The sequence below is a fragment of the Aquarana catesbeiana genome, linkage group LG06, assembly GCF_042186555.1.
Source record: "Aquarana catesbeiana isolate 2022-GZ linkage group LG06, ASM4218655v1, whole genome shotgun sequence".
In the NCBI taxonomy this organism is placed as follows: Eukaryota; Metazoa; Chordata; class Amphibia; order Anura; family Ranidae; genus Aquarana; species Aquarana catesbeiana.
Window position 1 is genome coordinate 355,175,734 of NC_133329.1, and position 23,727 is coordinate 355,199,460.

At 42.0% G+C, this 23,727-nt stretch overlaps 1 protein-coding gene across 2 annotated transcripts in view; it reads right to left on the bottom strand.

The window, feature by feature from the left end:
- Positions 1–23,727, bottom strand: part of PSMD14 (proteasome 26S subunit, non-ATPase 14) — a 140,246-nt gene that overhangs the window by 105,544 nt on the left and 10,975 nt on the right. For both annotated transcript variants that reach the window (XM_073634053.1, XM_073634051.1), the window contains one exon: positions 16,401–16,452. In XM_073634053.1, the coding sequence (XP_073490154.1) occupies positions 16,401–16,448 (48 nt within the window). In that variant the 5' untranslated portion in view covers positions 16,449–16,452. The remainder of the gene's footprint in view (positions 1–16,400; positions 16,453–23,727) is intronic.

Consider the following 23,727-nt stretch of genomic DNA (forward strand, 5'->3'; position numbering starts at 1 on the left):
AAAGCAATTAGTTCTGCACTCCTGTGAATCAAGTTCAGCTGACAGCAGACTAAAGCCCGCTGACGTCACTCAGTCAGTCCAGGCTCTGAAAAGATCTCGACCATAGGGTCAGGCTCTCAGCGAGCCACTGAGAGCCTGAGCCAGCTGCTCCCGCCCCCTCCACAGCCCAGACCTCCAGTGAGTGCTGTAGTGGCAGAGCAGAGAGCCTGAGACTGACAGTCACCAGCTCTCTGCAGGGTGTTTGATCACCCAGTTCTCTGACTTCATCAGGTGCTGCAGCCATTATTCAAATATGTTTTTGTTTTATTTTTCCACATTTTGAGAGCATTTAAAAGAGAAGTTTGGGAATCGCAAGAAATAAAATGAAAATAGTTTCTTCTCCACTGGAAAAAATATAAACTTTTCCGATACCTTTTTGTAGCAATAATGTGAAAAAAAAAAAAGTTTAGTTATTTTCAATTTGAGCATTTAAGTCAGAGGTGATACACCTATATATTAATTTACTTATAAGGATAATAAAAAAAATTTCACTTAAGGCTCATTTACACTTGCTTCAGCTTCAACACACATTAATGGCTAGTTTACACTTGCTTCAAAACAATGCTTCGGACAGGCTTTGTTAAAGCTCTCTGAACGCCAGTCAAAGCTCCTGTCACTAAATAAAATGGTTAGCTTACAGTCCTGTTTACACATTGCTTTTGCTTTGCTGCGGCTTCGCTTCAAAAATGATACCCCATGTAGCTTTAGTGGTGCTTCAAAGCGTCTTCAAAGCCTCCATAGAAGTCTATGGGAAAGCTCGCTTGAAGCCCCACCAAAGGCTCATCAAAGCCCCACCAAAGGCTCATTAAAGCACCAAGCAAAAGCAAGGTGTAAACAGGACTGTAAGCTAACCATTTTATTTAGTGACGGGAGCTTTGACAAAGCCTGTCCAAAGCCATGTTTTGAAGCAAGTGTAAACTGGCCCTTAGTGTAATATGCTCAGCAAATGAAGCAAGCTGGTATTGGACCAAACACTGTGCATGATAACTAGTTACTAGTCTCTGTACAAAGCTTGTTTGCAAACTGACCAAGGAACTCACATTTAACCCTCACCCCCGCAACGTACAAGAATTGTCACCTGTACATTTACTTTAACACCACAATATGCATTCAAATGTATGCGCTGTCAACATGCACTTAATGACTTAATCTGGAGCGTGTGTTTTTGCAGTCACCAACATTGGGCACATCACACAAGGGAGAAAAAGGTGTGACATTAGAAAAAATATATATTTAATGACCTTAATGATGTCATAAGTGTCTCTCTTGTGAGTGGATGTCCTGTGGTCATTGGATAAAAAGACAAATGTATCCCATCATCTTCCAGTCAGAAAGCTTCTAACACCAATTACTAGTTCTTGTAACAAAACTAGAATATGAAACTAGCAATCTTGGGTGGGGGGGGGGGCTACATTAAGCTTACCTCAGAAATATAATTTCATCTTAAAAGGCAATGCTTGGCCATAATTGTTTTACTGGCTATCTCAGCAATGAGACTTGGAAATGCTAGCTGAAGGTCAGGTGGCCTCGTTCTAAAAATGCATCCAAAGGAATGATATAAACATGATTACTTACTAACAAGGGGCAGAAGATAGAGCGTTATATATAATGATTTAAGACTCCATTAGATGGCCATGTTAAGCAATAAAATAGCTTGTTCAAAAAAAAAAAAAAAAAAAAAAAAAAACCCCAGTTATAAATAATGCCTGAATCCGTTCTTACTGCTCACAATCAGGGGATACCCATGGCTAATCCCCATTGAGCGACCTACAGGGTAGTAAAATCTACTAATGCCAGCATAGCAGATATACCCAGAGAAGTGGCTACAAGACCCAGGAAAGTAGCAACCAGTCTGAGGGCACAGAGGGAAAGGGTGATGAAACCATGGACATGTATGTCAAATCAAAAAAAAAAAAAAAATATTGGTAACATTTTTCTTTGTTCCACTTAATGTTAGCAAGTGCCAAACCCATGAAGAGTTTCACTATGGCATATGAATGAGAATGTCAGTGACCAGACATGGGCCAAATATACATATAAAAAAAAAACTTTTTCTCCACATTGTCAATTACTAGCCAATGAATCCTGAATGATATACCTCAGGCCTAAACCGTATGTTCCACCTCTAAAATTTGCACCTTCTTCCCAGCAGCTGAGTGGTAGGTTGGCTTGTACTGCCTGGGAAACCCCCCTTATCTTCCCATCATACCACCCTACCATACTTATCACCCCTACTCTTGGCCCTTATCCTCTTCATCCCCTCTTCCCTTTCTATTCCCCATCCTACTCTTCAGTGGACCTCCACCAGGCATTTTCCCCCTGACCCCTGCTTACTCCATTAAGGTGGCACAACCTTTCTGTAAACACAACACTTATTGGATTCTCTTCACTGTGTTATGGATTGTTTGGTTATAGTCAGGTTCACACTGCTCCGACATGAAAGTTGTGCGACTTCCAATCTGACTTTACCCTGCAACTTCAGTCCGACTTTAATCCGACTTAATGTGACTTAACACTCTATGGCATTGAAGCCGTATCAAAGTGGGACCAAAGTAGTGCAGGAACCTTTTCTAAAATTGGAGCCACTTGTGTCGGATCAGTTAAGACGACTTTCATGAGGAAACCTTGAATTTGACATGTCATGCAACTTTTCCTCTCACAAGTTGGATCCAATGTGAACCGGGCCTTAATGCCATTTGACACATGTACTATCTGGTTGATAACACATAATACCTTATCACCTTTACTGTGTGTAACCATATCTGATGAATGGTCTCTGTGTATGTTATCAATAATCAAAATGGAACACAAAAAACAAAAAGATAAATAAATAAATACTAGTCAATGAAAATACCAGGGCTGGAAAAGGAAGAAAGCCAAAGACATTACTACCTGTCGACTTTTATTACACCACATATTATTAATTTTACAAACATGTAGAGATCCTCAGAGCTGAACAGACCAATGTTGATTTTTTATTTTTTTTTTTTTAGTCTTTTTTTTTTTATAATGGAAACTAATTTTAGCTGTTACAAAATACTACATTCATTTGGCATGACTTTGCTAGATTTAACAAAGAAACAAAATAAAAAACAGCAGTGGTACAAAGAAGACCCCACTCATACCTTTACATATCTGATGCTGGTAGTGTCCCAAATCCACAAGCACTGTGAGATGCCCATTTCAGCACTTCCTAATAGGTTGAAGGCTGCCTCACCCCATCCTTTAATTTCCTATTTGTCAGTAAGGCTACTCATCATTAAAAATGGGCCAATAGCAACATGCGGGAGGGGGTGGACCACAATGTAACACCAATTTTGTGCTCCAAATCCATATTTAGCAATAACTGAAGTGAAACTCAAACCAATTTTGTAGCGAAGTGTTGGAGGTTTTTACTGCCATTTGTTGGGAAGATTTCCCCCTCTCCTATTATGGTGATTACGGTCTCTTTGCTTTCTGTGTCCCCATTGAGAACTTTCTCAACTTCACTAAAGAAACCTACTGAAAGTTTTACCCATTCTCCATTCAACTACAAATAAAATATTTTGGTGAATGTCTGTGTTGGTGAAATCTCCCAACTTACAAAAGTTATAACTCGTCTTTACTCCAGCCACAACTTGGCCATACAAAAAAAAAAAAAAAAATACAACATACTGCTGTGTATAGGTCACAGATATACATGAACCCTTGCAGAAATGACATGTTAGATACTTTAAGATTTACAGGGAGCTGCAGGCCGGGCCACAAGAGTCTCTTTCTTGCTCACAGAGCTATAACTAGGATATGTCTACAGAAAACTGCCATATGTACAAACTAGTCTAATGTTGAAGCAGTGAAGTCAAATTCTGATCACATAGTAAGCTTTAAGGCAGGCGTCTTGAATAAAAATGTATGGAATTCCATTTCGGTAAACTTCCTGAGGCAGAGGTCCAAATCTCATGTTTGCACTATAACTCATCACAATAGTGTCCTCAAATTCTCCCCCTCTTCATATCACAGCTTCCCCTTTACATCACAGACCCCCTTCACAGTAGTCCCAAATTGTCTTTAATTCCCCTTCATGTCATTGCACCTTATTACATTGCACCCCTCTTCATGTCATAGTGTCCCTTTACACATCATAATGCCCCATTACACTGCAACCCCCTTCACATCAAAGCGTCCTTTATAACAGTGCCCGTTTCATTTCCACTCTCCCCTGCACCATCCTACCAGGGCAGAGGGTATCAGCCTAGCTGTCCCCTCCAACCTTACAGCAGGTGAGGGAAGGGGCGAGAGGTGCTGCAGATCTGGACGAGGGCGGGAGCTGCCAAATTTATGTTAACAAGTGGGTGATCACCTGCTTGTTAACTTGAAAATACTCCCACATTCTGTGCAGATCTGCAGGACTTTGTACTCCAGCCAGGTGGGAGGAGGATAGTGGCAGCCAGGCGGAAGACCTGGGAAGAGGACACACAACTACGAGGTGGCACGGCCGCAGTCCGGACAAGTCTGTCGCTCGGTTTCAGTCCGGACCGCAGTCCGCCATTTATTGATCACTGCTTTACGACTAGCTATAGCAGCTGCATTTTAGTAGGGATATTTCATGACAAAAAAAAAAAGTGTAACTGACATCTGTAAAAGTTTCTGTGAGAGAATCGTGTTGTACCCTAGTTTGAGAAACAAAAAGGCCAAAGGAAGTGCACTTTATTTCAGGCTTGTTAAAAGTGGACAAGCTTACGGGGGGGTTAAAGTATGGAGGTTCCTAGTGCATTTAGATAGAAAAGTTATGCCTGCTTTTCTCTCTTTGGGTTGGTTGTAGTACACAATAAGGTCACTTTACAAATTAGACAAAAGTACAACACTGCTCTTCTACCCTTCATAAAGATATGCAAAATCTATATCATTAATACCTCAATATAGTAGTTTCTTTTAACACACACAAACTAAGTTCCTGAATTTGACTTGGTATCATCATTTTGCATTCCACTGTAAAGCAGAGCTCAAACTGGGAGAGGGAAAAGCAGCCCACGGAGCTTTTTGTTGTGCTGCAGGGCTCATGGGATAACAGGGGGCATACCGATGGGAGGAGTAAGCAGAGAGCCAGAAATGAGCTCATCAGTCTGCTGCTTCTTTCACTGTCCAACCACAAGCTGGGGGTGAGGAAAGGACCCGTAATTATAACCGCAGAACAGAAAAGTGTAGCCCTCTGCTGTCTCTGACAGGGCCGTGTAAGAACTGAATAAAAAGAATGCAAATCATACAGCAGTAACAAACTTCTCCCTTATATGTATCTCGGCTATGTATTACCAGTTTCCATGGAGTTCAGCTTAAAGTGTTACTAAACCCAGGACCCTGCATTCACTATATCTGGTCTCCCACAGTACACACAACATGGAAATGCAATAGTTTTAGTCATTATAAACTGCTAAATACCTTTTCTCATCACAGTATATAGCAGTCTTGTGACTTCTGTCAGTTCCTGGTTAAAGCTTGTAGGATGTTTTCTTCCTGCACTGGCTGTCCTATCAGGATGCAGGACCCCTGACCCTCTGTCTGCACAGTGCTAATCACATGCACTCTCCCAAGAAAAGAAAAAAACTCTAGCAATACACACCAAACTGGGCATGTGCAGCCCGACTCCGGGAACTCTGTCTTATCAGGACATGTTTTGGAGTCAGTGGAAGAGGACGAGGATCTGTGCATACAGGATCACAAAGCCTTTTTACACAATGCGGAGGATTAACCCCTTAGGTTCCACAGTGAGTATAACAAGCATGCTTTACTGCATATACAGACTGATTTTACAGTTATGAGTTCAGTAACACTTTAAAAAGAAATGATATCAGCCCCCAAATGTCTGATACAGTATGTGTTATTTCAAACTTTATTTAGGATTCACTGAGCATTGCTTGTGGCAAAGTCTAAATTTAGCCATGTTTGAATGGTGTTTTTACTTTTACTAATATAATGGCAGCTTTAGAAAACTCTGTGAACAGAGCTGTTCACAGAACAATTTGCTCTCTTTAATAATCAAATCACTTGCTTAACAAGCATGACAAGTAATATTTTTTTTCCCCCAATCAAAAGCAGATGAGAAAATGGTCTTGTGCAACTGACAGGTCTTACAGGTCTGCATATATATTATGACTGTGCGCTAAAACTGTAGAAAACACGTTTGATTTATTTATTAATTTTTATGATTAATGACAGGGCCCAGGCTCGGGAATTCACTTTCCAAGTGATAAGGGTTCGAGTGCCATCCATGATGCCCTATCCTGGAAGTATCCCAACTATCCCATCTGATAAAACATACTCACAGATGGGAGAACATGATAGATAATTGGCAACTAGGCTGAGGAAATCTACTGGCTATTGCCATGCAAGTTTACTTTGACTCTGAATCAAAGAGCATGACACTGCTAACACAAATTCAACTTAAAGTGACATTACTTCATTTACAAGGCTAAACATAAACTCCATTCAAAATTAGCAATGAAACTCTGAAAGGCATATAGGAAGCACAACCTACCTGTCTGGTTGCCTTTTTCACGCAGACATTGCCAGACTCCCCATCCCTCTCCTTTTGTCTGTTATCTCAGGATCATGGAATACACCTGCTGGTGATGATGGAACGTCCTTTCTTGCTGCCTCCCAAACACAAAGTGATGTTAAGCCTTGTACAAACGATCGGATTGTTGGCCAAGAGAGCATCAGACTTTTGTCCGAAGGGCGTGTGCCAGGAACTTGTCTTGCATACAAATGATACACAACTGTTGGCCAACAAACACAAACATAGTGACGTACTACGAGGAATTTCAGCTCGAGTGCCACCCTTTGGGCACCTTCTACTAATGTCGTTTTTGGTGAGCAATGATTCCGAGCATGCGTGTTTGTAATTTCAACTTTTGTGTGACGGACTTGTGTACGGATGAGACGAAAATCTGACAACAGGCCGTTGTCTGCCTAAAATTTACTAGCCTGCCATCCAACATTTGTTGGCGGAAAGTTGGACAACAATTGTCTGATGGAGCGTAGTAACGGTTTAACGGTTGGATTTTAGGCCAACAGTCTGTCATCATATAATTCCCTGCCGAAAATCTGATCATGTGTACGAGGCTTAAGAAACGTTTTTCATGGCTGTTAACTAGAATCAAATATACCTTGGATGTCTGAATGTGATCTGTGACCTAAGAAGGGGAGTGAGAGGTACATAGCACATGTTTGCAGAAGTACATATTTATTGCCCTCTTGCTGATCATGTATATAGATCTATGTGTGTATTCTGTAATAGATAACACACACCTCAAAAGAAAATACGAGTGACTTTGTTGACTTTAGCATAGTTAGGGCATACTTTGATGGCAGTCTAACATCAGTTGGAGATGCTTCTTGGATCATTCAGAATCCAATGGCACGTGCAGAATTTAGAGTGGATGTAAACCAGTGGTTCTGAACCTGGGGGTCGAATGATGATTTGTCAGGGGTCACCAAATCCTGGGCTGTTCCTGAAGCCTGCACTGCTCTCCCAGCCTTTTTGCGGGCCACCCAGCTGGGCTGTTTCTGGAGCCCGCGGCTGCCCTTTCAGCCTCTGCGTGGGCCCCCATTCAGTTCACGGCATGGCTGGGGGGCACAGACTAGAGGTCAAATGACTGGTGAGGAATGTGAAGTGGAAGCGGCTGGAGAAGATACTATCTCCTGATTTCAGCATAGGCGTCACCGCTACGAGACACCACAAAGTCAGAGACACGGTGAAGCCGGAGACACAGTGAGTAACACTACCTGTGATTATAGTTGCCATTAAAAGGACTCAGGGAGCGCTAAAAGTCTGCGGGTTAGGAGCGCAAATTACTTGTCTTGCCTTGGGTGCTGACAACCCACCCTACGAAAATAATTTTACAGTTAGGGGTCCCCTATTTTCAATTTTCTCAAGGGGTCACGGCACTAGAAGTTTGAGAACCACTGATGTAAACCCTCACATATACGCAGTGAAGTGAACAGCCTCAGTTGATACATAGAGAAAAAACAAATCTCCCTACATAAGCTTTACATGTATATCTGCTGTCTTAAGCTGTATATATCCTTTAGAAAGTGCTCTTCGTGTTACAGATTTTCTCTTCCTGGTCACCACTGGGAGCGGATTTTTGGCATACAGCCAAGACAGCTGATTGGAGGAAAGGCACACGCCCCCACTCCACATTGGCAAAGGAAGAAAGGAATGTCTGATCAAGCTCTGCTCTGAGACGGCAAGCCGACTGCTAATCTATTTATAGCAACCTCCCCCGACATATACTTCAGGCTGCCGTCTCCAAGAAATTATCAAAAGTTATCAGGCTAACAATACTGAGCAGGAGACAGCTACAGGACATTGCTTTGAAGAACAATAAGAAAACACTGCAGAAATATGTTCCCAGCTCAAATTTCATGAATCGGGTTTATATCCACTTTAAAAGGTGCATTTGACTTGCAGTTAATCCCTTCTGACCTGCTTCTCATCTGCTTCAAGTGGTTTCTGCATACATATAAACTTAAAGTGGTTCTAAAGGCAGAAGGTTTATCTTAATGCATTCTATGCATTAAAAATAACCTTGTGTGTGCAGCAGACCCCCTCACACTTACCCAAGCCCCATCTCGATCCAGCAATGTTGCACAAGAGCCTCGGCTGTCAGGGACTCTCCCTCCTCCATGGCTAAGACAACAACAGATGTCACTGGTGCCCGCTGTTGTCAATCAGCCAGTGAGCCAATGAGAATCGAGAGGGGGAAGGACCGAGTTTGGGCTCGATGTCTGAATGGACACACAGACCAGCAGCTCGGCTTGGGTGCCCCCATAGCAAGCTGCTTGCTGTGGGGGCACATGGCAGGAGGAAGGGGCCAGGAGTGCTGAGGAGGGACCTGAGAAGATGAGGATCTGGGTTGCCCTGTGCAAAACCACTGCACAGAGCAAATATAACATGGTTTTATTTTTGTTTTGTTTTTTTAATAAAGACTTTAAAATCACTTTAAAACCTTTACACATGCAAGAAAACAAAAGTCCATCAACACAGGTTCAAGTATAACTAAAGGCAAAACTTTTTATCATAGTTTTGGTTAGAGGGATTAGAACCCCTGTCAGTTTTTTTATTGCTGTCTGTGCCCCCAATTAAGGAGATTCACCCTCTCCATTTGTCCTGCTTACCATTATCATTAAGAGTGAAGTAAAGAAAAATTCACAAATTCACAAATTGTGAAACTCACAAATTGTGAGTTGTCTCCAGAAAAGTAATGGGGGAAGGGAAATTTACCAAAGGGGACACTAGTTCTGGTGACCCGAGGATCCCCAAGGGATTCCCTTAATTTGCAAGATTTCCTCTCACTTCCTGTTTGGCTATAGCACAGTAAGTGAAGAGAAATGGCACACACTCCCTTGCTCTATCCAAAATGAGAAAAAAACAAAAAAGTTTTGCCTATAATTACTGCATATTTTTATTTTTAGTAGCTCATCAAATGCTTTACTTTTTTTGTCATGAACTCTTCAAAGGGCTCATTTACTCAGCTCCATGCATCGGTCAGAGACATTTGTTTACATTTTTCCCACTCAGCTGAGCTGCATGCAGGAAACCCATAGAAAGTGAATGGACATTAAGGATGAGCTCCAGCGTGTTCGCACAGCCCGCCAGGAAGTTGCCACTGCGCTGCGCTAATCACAAGCAGTGAGACATTGTCCCGATATGCAGCTGCAGAGATCGGGAAATGTCTCACTGCCTGTGATTAGGGCAGCGCAGTGCCGACTTCCTGGCGGGCTCTGCATGTGGGCTGTGCGAACACGCCAGAGCTCATCCTTAAGGCACCTTTCACACTGGGGCGGGGTCGGCGGTAAAGCACCGCTATTTTTAGCGGCACTTTACCATTGTATTTGCGGAGGTATTTGCTCGCTAGCGGGGCGCTTTTAAGCCCCGCTAGTGGCCGAGAAAGGGTTAAAACCACCCGCAAAGCGCTGCTGCAGCAGCACTTTGCCGGCGGTATAGCCGCGTTGCCCACTCATTTCAATGGGCAGGAGTGGTGGAGGAGCGGTAAACACAACGCTCCAAAGATGCTGCTAGCAGGACTTTTTTTTAACGTCCTGCCAGCACCCCGGTCCAGTGTGAAAGCACTCAGGCTTTCACACTGAAGAGACAGGAGCGGCTCTTTCAGGGCGCTTTGCAGGCGCTATTTTTAGCGCTGTAGCACCTGCAAAGCGCCCCAGTGTGAAAGGGGTCTAATGGATATACATTGGCTGTATGGACAGACCCACACAGCAGAGCTTGACAGGGACAGGTGCATGGACCTGGATGCAAAGACTCTGTGCGTCTGGGTCCATGCACCTATCAAAGTTGGCTGTGCAGATGGGTGCGAACAACTAGTGTGTACCCATTTACTTTCTTTGGGGTCCCTGCATGCACCTCAGCAATGGGAAAAAACAAAATTGCTCTCTCCACTGCAAAAGACCAAGCTCCTGTGTGAATAAGCCCAAAAGCAAAAATACACGAAAAATTTTAATTTTCAAGGTGACATCGTACCCATCAACTGGACAAACTTGTGTCTTTTTCAACCAGACTAACTATGTAACTTATTTTTCTCTAGGTGCCTCCTATTCCCAAGAATAGAGATGTTGTACATACCTGATAGCCTAGCAATAGTAGCAATAGTCCCTAGTTAATACCTGCTAAATAAAAGGGACGACTTTGATATTTTCATCCTTTTCTTGATGGTCACATTATTGTCTCTCAACTTGTGCCTTGACGTATCCCACATGACATGAGAACGTCTGCTACTGCAGCCTGTACTGTGTAAGTCACTTCTATGAGTACACTCTAACTGGTTTAAGGAATCTCAGACCTCACAGTTGAAGTATTTGCAATGTTTTATAATACATTAAGAAGAATCGGAGGATGATGACCTCTACCAAGACAATAGATGCCATTGTTTCTCTCCTGAAAACGTGAGTAGCCAGAATGCTTCACAGTAGATGTTGTAACAAAGTCCTTAAGTGGTTGTAAACTTTAACATATACCCAGTGAACAACCCCTCCCCCATACAAATTTAATTTGTCTCATGTGTCATGCCGCGTATACATGAGCGGAATTTCTGACAGATAGAGTGCGATGGGAACATTTCATCGTATATTCCGACTGTGTGTGTATGCCCCATCTGACTGTTTCCGTCGAAAATTCAGACGGACTTAGATAGAGAATATGTTCTATATTTTTCCGACGGAACAAATTACTATCGGAAAACTGCTCGTCTGTATGCTGTTCCGAATGACCAAAAACGACACATGCTCTGAAGCAAGTACGAGACGGAAGCTATTGGCTATTGAACTTCTGTTTCCTAGTCCCGTCGTACGTCACCGCGTTCTGGACGGTCGGAATTTGGTGCAAGACAGCTTGAGCGGAATTCCTTTGGAACTCCGTCGGAAAAATCTTCAGGGTTTATTCCGATGGCAAAACCGGTCGTGTGTACAGGGCATTAGAAAAACTTGAAGAGACTCAGCTGATAGAGGAACGAAGCGCCAGAGAGAAACGACTCTCAGAGCTTTGGAGAGAGATAAGTAAACACTGCAGATATATGTGCTTTGCTCAGATTCCATGACTGAGGTTTACAACCAGCCAAAGGTAATTCAGGCAACTAGCAACATATTCTTGGCAAATCTCAACATGTTGGGCTTCGACTGTACACTTTTATATCTGGCGAGTCCCAATCACAATATATAAAAATGAAAGACTTTGTACTGGTTGTTAACCCATGTATCCCTCCTTATAAAAGTTAAAGCTGAACTCCAGTTTCAGTATATGAATATGGTACTGACACAGCACTTCCACGACAAATGACAACCAGCACTATCCAGCCCCTTCCCTTGTGGCCAGACTGCCAGGAAAACACCCCCTGGACTGCAACGGGTGCCATCACTTCACAAGCCACCACAAGATTTCATAAGGAATATATGCCCAGAACAGCAGCACATGTCCCTGCTGTGTGTTTGCTATAGTCGCAAATTTGTATATATGGATTTTAATAAATTCATTTTGATTTTTTTACATAAAAACAGGAGTCAGGTGTACCGAGTTGGGGGTTGGGGCAAACCAATGGATCATTTGTAATGTATCCAGGAACTCTGCTTGAAGTTACTGTATTTGACTTAGGAGTACATTTCCAGATTTTTGACATGGGTATTGTGCAACAGGTTCTGTTTACAAGAGCACACAACCCCAGATTTCTGACAAAGTCCTTGAATACATAGCTAGTTCATGAGGACTGGCACCAAAGCCACTGCTGAGTAACATCATGAATTCAATCCAATGTCAAAATATACCAGTATTTGATGCCCCGAACATGTCACCGTTTGCCATTACCATTTTAGTTAGAATTATTAACTATAAACAGGGCAGAAAAGTGTTATTTGTTGCACTGTATACGTCACGCATATGATTTGCGCTACAAGAGCAAAAGAAAAAAAAAAAATTACCATTTTGCTAATTTCTCAGCAGAATCAATTGTATAAAGCCCATATGGCGACCTTTCAGACACATTTTCTCACATTTCAAGAAAGACAGATGACAGAAGCTGGAATTAAGGAAGTTCATTATGACATCATTAAAATGCGCATTGAGAACTTGTAACGATAGTCAGATTGTGTGTGCAAGGTGAGAAAAAAAAAAAACTTGACTTGTCTGAAGATGTCCCGGCACAAAGGTCGAGGAAATAGACAAAGATCAGAGGTACACACATCAGCTGGTCATTTTCATACATCAGCTGCCCAGCAAACGTTTTGAGTTAGGCAAGCAGATGTGAGCCAACACAATCCTATTTTGTGCCAGTTGGTGCAAACAGCTTACACATTTCATTCTTCACAGTCGCTGTTTTTCTCTGTGATTTTAGGTTTGAGGGCCAAAGTTCATGCGTTAAACTTTGGAAAGACAATGCAGCTAAAATTTACTCATTTTTAAAAATCACTTCATTTTAATCAATATGTCATTCGCTCCTGCTAAGAATCGGGTTTAGGTGTTAAAAGCTAGATGTTTTGGGAAAATCACGTAACCTAATAACTAGTCGAGTTCAACCTAGGAGCAAGCCAGAAAACATGGCGGCATAAAAAATATCAGCGTGCAAGGGAACATAGGCACCCACATTCTAACACTTATTCTCTTTTCAACCTATCCGAGGCTCAATCATCAGGTGGGAGGGGAGCTGGGAGGTGTGCCTATACCTTTTATAAAGTCAGTATATGCATATGAACTGCGGGATCAATGGCACCAGCAGAGGGGTTCTCTCACAAATATGATCAGGTGTCTTATAATGCCTAATACTCTGAGCATTCGTCTCACATCAATCGTTTTTAATTTTTATAGCCAGCACAGGAAAAAAAGTAGAAGTTCAGCCTAAAACTAAAATCTCTAAATTTACTTGCAGCCACAATCTAAGACTAACCTAGCAAGCCCTGTAAAGCAAAAATCGCTATACCTACCTTTTCTAAAGCTGCTCTGGTTCTGCGCTGAGCTGTCAGCAGCGGCTTTTCTGTGTAGGCGGGTGCAGAAGAGGCAGCCAACAGTGATGTCACTTTCCGCCCGTTGTCAGCTGTCTCCTGCACACAGCATTCACCACTGGAGACCGGACCAGAGCAGCTTCAGAAAAGGTACGTATATCGATTTTTGCTTTACAGGGCTAGATAAGGTTGTCTTGGCTTGTGGCTGAAAGCAGATTTAGAGATTTCAGTTTTAGGCTGAACTTCCACTTTAATTATTCAGGAAACCTTTTTCTAATTGGTTCGCTGGATACCTGGCTATTTAGATTAGTGTTTCTCAACCTTTTTTCAGTCAAGGCACACTTTATAATTATGGACAATCTGGGGGCACCCTCCAAAATGATAGACAGTCTTGAGGCGCCTCATTCTAAAATGTAAAATTATTCTGAAAGCTTTACATAATGCAGCATCATCAATACATGTAGGACATGTTAAAGGTTGGCAGCTAGAAGATTGTAATGGTGTACAATGAAAACCTGTGGCTTTGTGTAAATAAAAAGCAGATTTCATCCACCCAATGGATTGTATACAATTTTTGGGCAATTTTTAAGCATTTTGCCAAGGCACCCCTGAAGAAACCTCAAGGCACCCTGATTGAAAAAGGCTGATTTAGATGTTTTTTCTGTCTCTTTTGTTACATGCTAACTTCCACAGTTTTACTGAATGTTAAAAGTGATTCTAAAGGCTCAAGGGTTTTTCTACTATCATGCATTCTATGCATGAAGGTAAAAACCTTCTCTGTACAGCCCACCCCCAAATACTTACCTGAGCACCATCACGATCCAGTGATGTGCCCAAGAGCCAAGAGCCTCAGCTCTCCGGGGACTTTCCCTTCTCATTACCGGAGACAGGCAGTGATCCAATGAGGAAAGAGGGGCGGGGCCGAGCCGTGGTTTTGTGTGTGAATGGACACGCAGAGCAGCGGCTCGGGAGAGAGCCTGCTTGAGTGCCTCCATAGCAAGCTGCTTTCTCTGGTGGCACTCAGCAAGGGACCCGAGAAGGGGAGGTTCGGGGCTGCCCTGTGCAAATCCACTGCACAGAGCAGGTAAGTATAAAAAATTTTAAAAAGAAATGCCTTTAATAACACTTTAATTATGTTTTTAGTCAAGAAAGTTTAGCAATTTATAGGAAGCTAAAACTGCTTCCATAAAATTTAACCAAGTCTAATTATTAATCTGATTTGTAGGTCGATAACATTGATCCAGTTCATACACTACTCTGTGAAGGAAAACATAAAAAAAACCTCTAAATCATAATTCCCTTTTCTGAGCTCCTATAACAGGAAAATGTCAAACACATTTGAGTGAAAGAGAAAAATTTGTGACCTTTCATGGTCACTCTTCAGCTTATCATAGTCGTCACTGGTATTTACATAGAAAACAATACCCCCACTGACTTCTGATCATCTTAAACGGAAACCATGTTTGCTTTAAAATTTAATATAAGGATGTAAAACTAGAAGATACTGTCAGCGTATGCTGTAGAAACCTTGCTAAAGATAGTTTGTTAATTTTTGGCTGGAGAGATACAAACACTTTGGGGTTGAATTACTAAAGACTAACTTGCTGTTCACTTTGCAAGGAAATATGACCCAGAGCTTACTCATATATATGCAAGGATAATTAAAAAAAAAGCTTTTTTACTTGCACATAATTGGATGATTGAAGCTCCGCCTCCTTCAAAATGGCTTTGGGGCAAACTCCCTTGCAAACTCATCTATCTCTCATTTGGAAACATTTCAGCAAAACATAGAAATGGGTATTTCCAGAATGCAAGAAGCAATAAAGTTTACTTAACGAGGAACTGCAGTCTGCTCACATAATTTGTAAAAAAAAAATATTTGCCATTCTGAAGCTTCCCTCCAACCACTTTGTATATTATATCATATATACAGTGATTCTGTACTTGCCAAATATGCTGCAGAAATCTCTCTCCACTGAGTCTGGCTGCAGCCATTTTAACTGTGGGCAGCTGGAGCTGCTGCCTGTTCACTTCCTGGATTTACACAGACACACAGAGGCACACCTCCAGCTCTGCAGCGCTCATCAGCTCTCTTATGACGCATCCCCCCTCCTTTCCTGGCAAACTCTCACGAGAGCGAGAGAGGGTGCTGTGCATGATGTCATAAGCCTAGGCTTTTCACCAGACAAGAAACAGGAAGTGGGCTGTATAAGGTATTTACTGGCAGAAAAAAAAAAAAAATATTTTACTATCCAAAGTTAAAACAACAAGGGCAGAAGATTTAATAGATGGAAAGATGAAAAAAATTACAGAAAACCATGACTAAGCTCTACCATAATTATATTCAGACGGCATGAGATGCGTAACAATATAAAAAGTGAGCTGAGAGGAGTAGACACTTCTTCACATTCTTCCACTTCCCCCCCTCGCGGAGGGTATGGAGTGAGGGGCCGACCTAATAGCTGGCCCCCCGGTCCGCCCCCTTCTGAAGAACAGCCATACAAATAACGGGTTGTAAAACAGACTAAAGGCCCCAACTTAGTAAGATATAGATAAGCTGATAGGCAGAAATATTACCACAAATAAACCTTATAAATTAAAAATGCTTAAATGTGATCTATATGTCTGGACTAATTGAGAATGTCGACGAGCATTTAGACATCGAGTTTTGTGATAATAGGTGATTGAATGTTTTTTGTTAGCACTACAATTGGAGCCTTAACCTTCTGTATCATTATCTCTGTTATGTCTTGCATTATCTTTAATAAAAAGAAAATCTTTATGGGAAAAAAAAAATGACAGAAGTTCCGCTTTAAATATAGGTAGTATCTTTAAACAAAGTTTAAAATCAATTCAAAAAATAAAAAAAATATCAAACTGACCTGACCAAGTCCAGGCATACCACCCCCAAGCCTCAGCAGTCGATCCATATTCCTGCAAGAAGAGAAATGATAACATAAAACTGATCAGTCAATTCTCATCTACTCACCTTCAATCACTCAGTAGGCCAAAAATATTGGTGGTAATTACAACACAACATCAGTCTTCCTGTTAATTAACGCCACATATTAATGCAAGAAGCTGTCTCCTGCACTAATTAACAGACAGTATTTGCTTCTTCAGGTTTACTTACTAGAAGTCATCAAGAAGAAGATTTCAATATAAAAATCCTATTGTGAAAGGTAGCTTTTATTGGAGGCACAGCAGGAATAAGTGCCTAAATAGGTTAGTAAATGCATATGATTTCTGTTTACAATACAGTAACTCTCTCTTACTTTTTACATATTATTTAAAATTAACATCCTCATTAGTACACCCTCCGCTAATTAAAGTTCGGCTTGTCAGTTTCTATCAAAAACGGTGACTGAACAACATCCAGTGAATAAATGCGAATTGATAAGGTCTTTCGTTTAGACATTTTGTTCGTTTTGGTTGATTAAAAGTTTTAAAAAGAAGGAAGGAGGTAAAACAATTTTACAGTCCGAACACGAACGCCTCACTTCACACATACACCAGCTATGCAATACTATTTTTAATATATATATCTATCTATATATATTATATTATATTATATTATATATACACACACACACATTATATATATATATATAATTAAAAAAAAAAACACATAACTGTCAAAACACTAAGCATCCCCAAATACGGTAACTTAGTGATCTCTTTGGAATGTTATACTTATTAAATATATTTATTTAAAAAGAAATTACTGTTCAAATCACAAAACCGTAGAATTGAGATCCGATTCACATTTATGCTGGGACCTGCAGTTTTTGCACTAGAAAACCACAGAATTCTGCAAGGGCACATAGAAAACAAATTGTTTCCATGCGCACTGTTCACACTTGAAAGCAGCTTTCGGGTGAGCTGCGGCGCAGTGCAGCAATCTGCAAAATGTCAGCATTTTTCTGTCCAGCACACCGCAGCCTCGCTTACCTCTGGCATTTCAGGGTGCCACAGCAAAATTTCATTGCACGTAAATGAATGAAATGACACACTGACATTTCAGTATAAAAAATAAAGTTCTTGTGTTCTGCACCTTACAGGGGCAAGGTTTCTGATCAGGAGCCAGCAGGACAGGCTCCCAATCAAGTGTGTCAATCACAGCGGTCAAAATACAGTACCTGCTCCACACCCCAGGCATTAAAGCCCACTTAAAGGGCCGTCAGGTGGCAAAATTAAGGGGTTAAAGCGATACTAAAATCTTGTTTTTGTTTTATTACCAAACATGTTATACTTACCTGCTCTATTCAGTTGGTTTTCCACAGAGCAGCCTGGATCCTCCTCTTCTCAGGTCCCTCTTTGCTGCTCCTGGCCCCTCCCTCCTATTGAGTGCCCCCACAGCCAGCAGCTTCCTATGGGGGCACTGGAGCCGAGTCACAGCTCCGTGTGTCCATTCAGACAGAGCCCCTTCCCAGCCCTGCCCCCCCCCCTCTCCCCTGACTGGCTTTGATTGACCGCTGCGGGAGCCAATGGAGCCGCTGCTGTGTCTCAGCCAATCAGGAGGAGTGACCCAGATGGCTTAGACATTAGACATGGAGAGAGATGGTGCTCAGGTAAGTAATTAGGGGGCGCTGGAGAAGGCTGCTACACACAAAAGGTTTATTATCTTAAAAAAAAAAAAAAAAAAAAAAAAAAAACAACCATACTAGAAATGCCGGGCTGCTGGAACTAAAAACTCTCTTCATCTCTTGAGACAGCAGCCATAACTCAAACCCAACATGGAAAAAAAACTTCAACATACATCTGTATCATGGTAAATGTGTTTTATATCTGTAATAGAAGAAGCCTAAATGCACATATTCAGATTTTAGGGAGTGTAGCGAATTGATCTCCATATAGTTGTCTTTTTATTTTAAATAAATTAGTGCAGAGCATCAACTTTTTCAAATGACTATATCCTTAAAGTGATACTAAACAGACACTGTTTAATTTACATTGACCCTTCTATTTCTGCATATGTAAGATGGCACTGCAATTATTTTAATTAAAAACAAACATCCAAAGTATACCTTTTTCCTAACCGATATACAACTGTCACATGACACAGATCTTTCCCAGCCTGTCTGTAGGGAACATAAGCAGGAGGAGCTTCTAGTCCTCTGCTGCTGGTCACATGTTCCAAAAAAAAAAAAAAAAGAAACAACCTTTGGAATACAAAGTAAAATAAATATCAAGAAACGGTTTTAAATTATCATGCAAATATACTGTATGATTGAAATATTATATTTTAGCAATAACATGGGGTGGGCGGATCTCTGCCAGTCACAGGCTGTCACACCCCTCCAGCCTACATCTTAGAATAAGCGGGAGGTGAAGCCTCCATTAATCTACATGTAATATCCCGCCCCCCCCATTGTGTTTAGCTGGTTAGTGGGCATGGAGGAGGGGAGGGAGGGAGTGGGCTGTCATTTACCACTGCGTGTAAACGCCCACACGTGTGACTATAGTGACATGGGCTGCTCAGAGGTGATAGAGAGAAAATGCTCACCATAGAAACTTACTGAAAATTGAGCATGTGCAGAGTTGCCACCACAGCTGAAAAATAGGATTTTTAAAACAGCTTACCTACCTGTAAAATCCTTTTCTTTGAAGTAAATCACGGGACACAGAGCCATAGTAGTTACTATGTGGGTTATAGGCCACCTTCAGGTGATGGATACTGGCTCGCCCTAAGATAAAAAGTGCATTCCCTATATAACCCCTCCCACTACTGGGAGTACCTCAGTTTTGTAGCAAAGCAATACACGTGTATACCAGAAAGAGGGGAGGGACCCTCTGTGTCCGGTGATGTACTTCAAAGAAAAGGATTTTACAGGTAAGCTGTTTTAAAAATCCTATTTTCTTATCGTACATCACTGAACACAGAGCCATAGTAGTTACTATGTGGGATGTCCCATAGCAATGCCAACTGAAGGGAGGGAGACACAACAAAAAATAGGGCACCAAGAGACTAGAGGACTAATACTGCAGCCTGCAGTACCCTGCACCCAAAGGCGATATCCTCATGACCTTTTACATCTATTTGATAGAATCTGGTAGAATGTATAGACTGAAGACCAAGTTGCGGTCTTACAGATTTGAGCCATGGAGGCTTGGTGACGCACTGCCCAGGAAGCACTAACAGCCCTAGAGGAGTGCGTTTTGATTTGAGAGGGTAGAATCCACCTCTTTAACCATGAGCTTGAACGATTACTTGTCGAATCTATTTGATAGTAGTAGATTAGTAGAAATAGTAGATTTCAATGCTGCTTGTCCTCCTTTAGAAGTTTCAGGCAACACGAATAAAAAACATCCCTTTTCCGAATCTGAGCAATCGCTTTTAAGCAGACATTGACTGCTCTCACCACATCAAAAAAAAATGTGGTTAATTTTCTTCCTAAGAACAGGGTTCTGGAAAAAAAGACGGGTAGAACAATATCCTGGTTTAGATAAAAACTTGATACTACCTATGGTAAAAAGTTAGGATGAGGACGCAATACTACCTCATCTTTGTGAACAAAAATATGGCTCTTCACAAGAAAGAGCAGTCAATACTGATACCCTTCTTGCAGCAGATATGGTTACCAGAAAAAATTGTTTCCTTGTGAAAAGTTTTGTAATGCCGACAAAACTAAATTCAAGTCCCAAGGGTTCAGGGGTTACTTAACCGGAGATTAAGCCGAGTTACCCCCTGAATAAAGTTATGGACCAAATAATGCGAAGCAAGTGGTCGTTGAAATAATACCGATAAGGCTGAGACCTGTCCTTAGAAAGCACTTAAGGCCAGCTTTACTTCTCACCCCATCTGCCGAAAGAAATCAAGGACTCTACCTGGACTTATTTCCTGGGGTGCAGCTCCTGATCTCACACCATGAGACATATGTTTCCCAGACTCCATTATATATAACCATGGAGGCTGGCTCTGCATAAACCAAGGTAGAAAACTACCGAACCTGACAGCCCACGCTTCCTCAGAGTGTGGGCCTCAATAGCCAAACCGTTAAATTTATAAATTTATTGTTTGTGAGGTAGAATGGAACTTCGGACCTTGCAAGAGAAGATCTGGCCGTGAAGGTAGGGTCCATGGGTTCCCTACTGCCATCTCTACGATCTCTGCATACAAAGATTTCCTGGACCTCTTTTGTCCCTGGGGTTAACCCTGAGGATTACCCTTTGAACCCGACGGCGGAGGCCGTTGTGACTGCCTGGAGGCTGATGCCCTTGGCACAGAAGGAGCAGCTTTGAAACAAAAAACACATTTACTCCTTCACTTAAAAGGCAAAAGGGGTATCTTTCTTTTGCTAGAAATTCTTTGGATATATCCAAAATATCCCCAGATAGTTGTCTTACCGGAGCTTCTTGCATGACGCTTAGCGAAGGCGCAATCTGTCGTAGCAACTATTGCAAACATAAAGCTGCCTCCTGGACCTGCTGAGCAGGATAACCTTAAACACCTGTTAAAACTGGTTTCTCAACGATTAACCAATTACCGTCAGCGCAGGCTGAGACACTGAACCTGCCAGAGAAAAGCGTTTTTTTTTTTTTAATAGGAATTCCAACCTTTTATCCATTGGATCCCTAAGTATTTGAGTAATGTCTGCTGGACAAGTCAAACGTACTCACAAAGGATATAGTAGCATTAATTGCTGGTATACCTCGCTTAGTGAATTTTCACTACCATAGGATAAAGTCTGAAAACTTTTCAGAATGGAAAATAATGCTTATCTGGGAGATCCTCAAGATACAAAAAAAAAAAACTTTCCCAACAAGAATGGACAGGAAAAAGCATGCACAGCTTGAGGAGGCTTTAGCGAACCTAAACACTCAGTTAAGGGCACATAAATGTGGAGCGGATCATTCAGCAAGAAATTGCACCATCAATCTTACAGATTGTGAAAGCTGACTCTCCCGCAATGGACACCTCAGAGGAGGAGGAGTCAGCCTCACCACGGTCCCCTGAGGGAATAGTCTTCTCCTGCCCCTAGTTCCTCGGTCTGAGGGTCTTAGGAAAGAGAAGAGAACCTGTCGCATCTTGACCATACCGGGATGCGATTAAAGTCGCTAAACTTGTTTTAAAAACCTACCATGGCTGAGGAAAAAGAGTAAAATGAACAGGGGCTGCAGTGTTGAAAACAGTTGCAAACATTTCATGGCCCCTATGTTCACTGACCAGCCACCCCCTCTCAGGGGAGGATGCCATTTGAAAAGTAGAATTTCCAGAGCTTGAGGGAGACCCTTTTAGCTCCTTTTATGTGGGTGTATCAACCCCCCCCTTCTGAATATAGCCCGATGCACAAAGCAGAGGTACTACCAGAAGAAATCGCATCCATTGCTTGAGCAATAGTCAGCCACTGCCGCTATTAACGCTCAGCCTGATGCAATAGTAAATGTGTCAAAAAGAATGTTTGTGTCACCAACCTCTTTCATGCCCCTCTATGCTCTTGTGTCCCTCCGCAACTTGCAGCAATAACACTAGTGCTTTTAAAAACACTCTTTCCTGCGCTGGGCGTTGAAGGACGCCAATGCTGTGCTAAGCCCCTCCCCCTCTGTCGCCTACAGCCCCCTCCTCTCTTTCAAACAGTTTTCCCACGCGAGTGTGGGCCTTTGATCCTATGAGATCTTACAGAGGGGAGAAAATGGAGCGGAGAGCCTGGAAGCCGCTGGGTAGTGCGGCGTGCCATTTTTTTTTTTCAGTGCTTCTTCCTCTTGAAGAGGGGTAGCAAATAGCACAGGTGGGGGCGTCTGGTGGGGGGGAAAACCCCCCCAGACTTACCGGGGGTCTGCTGCTGCTGGAGGAAATGGAAGCTGCTGCTCCGGACACATTGTGAGCTCTCTGCAGGAGGTGAGCTCTCTGGAGAAGGTATGTGCTCTATACAGCCCCCAGTGGTGACATATAGACATGACAACATTTACTAACTTAAAGGAAACATTCATAAGAAAATTAAAAAATTTCTTAGAAAAACTCCACTTACCTTTCCCGCCGCAGGGTTTTCTGTGGTAAAACCAACAGACCCAATCTTCACCCTTCACAGTGGGTTCTGTTAAACCTTCAGGAGCCAAGTATCCTCGAGGGAACCCACAATCCTGGACCTGTAACAGCACAACCGCCAGTAAAACCTTATGGCCTTACTACCAAAAGTACTGGATGCCGGGGTCCATCTCTCTAAAAATAGAAGCGTTACAGGCAAAACCTCGTTTCTTCAGATACGAGGCCCGGGTACCATTCAATTCAGCCTAAAAGACACTTTGAATGGATTCGGCTGCATGGCTAGCCCCACCAAGGATTGCTCCAGAGGAGCTCAGCACAGCACATCTTCACTCGTGACCAACACCTTAGACACTGGCGAAAAAAACTGAGATACTCCCAGTAGTGGGAAGGGTTATATAGGGAGGCAACTTTTTATCTTAGGGTGTGCCAGTGTCCATCACCTGAAGGTGGCCTATAACCCACATAGTAACTACTATGACTCTGTGTCCCGTGATGTACGATAAGAAAATCACTAGCTGAATTGGGGACATGGACAGAAGGGGGCAAATAGACAGCAGCAAGATCAACCAGGTTTTTGCGGAATACAGAAGATGAATCATATAGTGAGCATGAATAGCAATTAATACACCATTGATTGATAGTTTTTTTTATGATGTGGTTTTAGTGACAGGTTTTAATCTTATAAGAATAATCAACTAAATCTCTGGGTTGAAATGCGCCCCTGTAGACCTAGCCTAATTTACATTCTTTTGACTGCAGAATACATTTCTTTTGACAGCCGATTTGTCATTTTAAAAAAAGTGTAACTTTTAAATTTTAATCTAATCTATTCAGAACAAGTTGCATTTAACAAAAGAGGGGAGCAGAAAGCTTTAAGATGAGGCTAGGAGGATAACATGTATTTTGTGATTCTTATTTTTGAAGAACACATATGCTCCTGAATAAAAATGCCTTCTATTTGCATGGAAGGCATCCAACATCTATGTCTACCACTCCACTGGAAAAATGCAGTGTAGTCTGACATTAAACAGAAGAATGACAACACATTATACTCAATATCTTATCAGCAAGTCTTTTCAAGGATGTGTCACAATAGCACTCCAAGCAAGGGAAATCCTTACAATGCACTGCTATGGTATAAAAGGACAGTTAAACCAAAGAAAAGAAAATGTGATACAGTGCGGCTCACCAGCCTTTTGATATACTGGCTGTATTAGTTTACT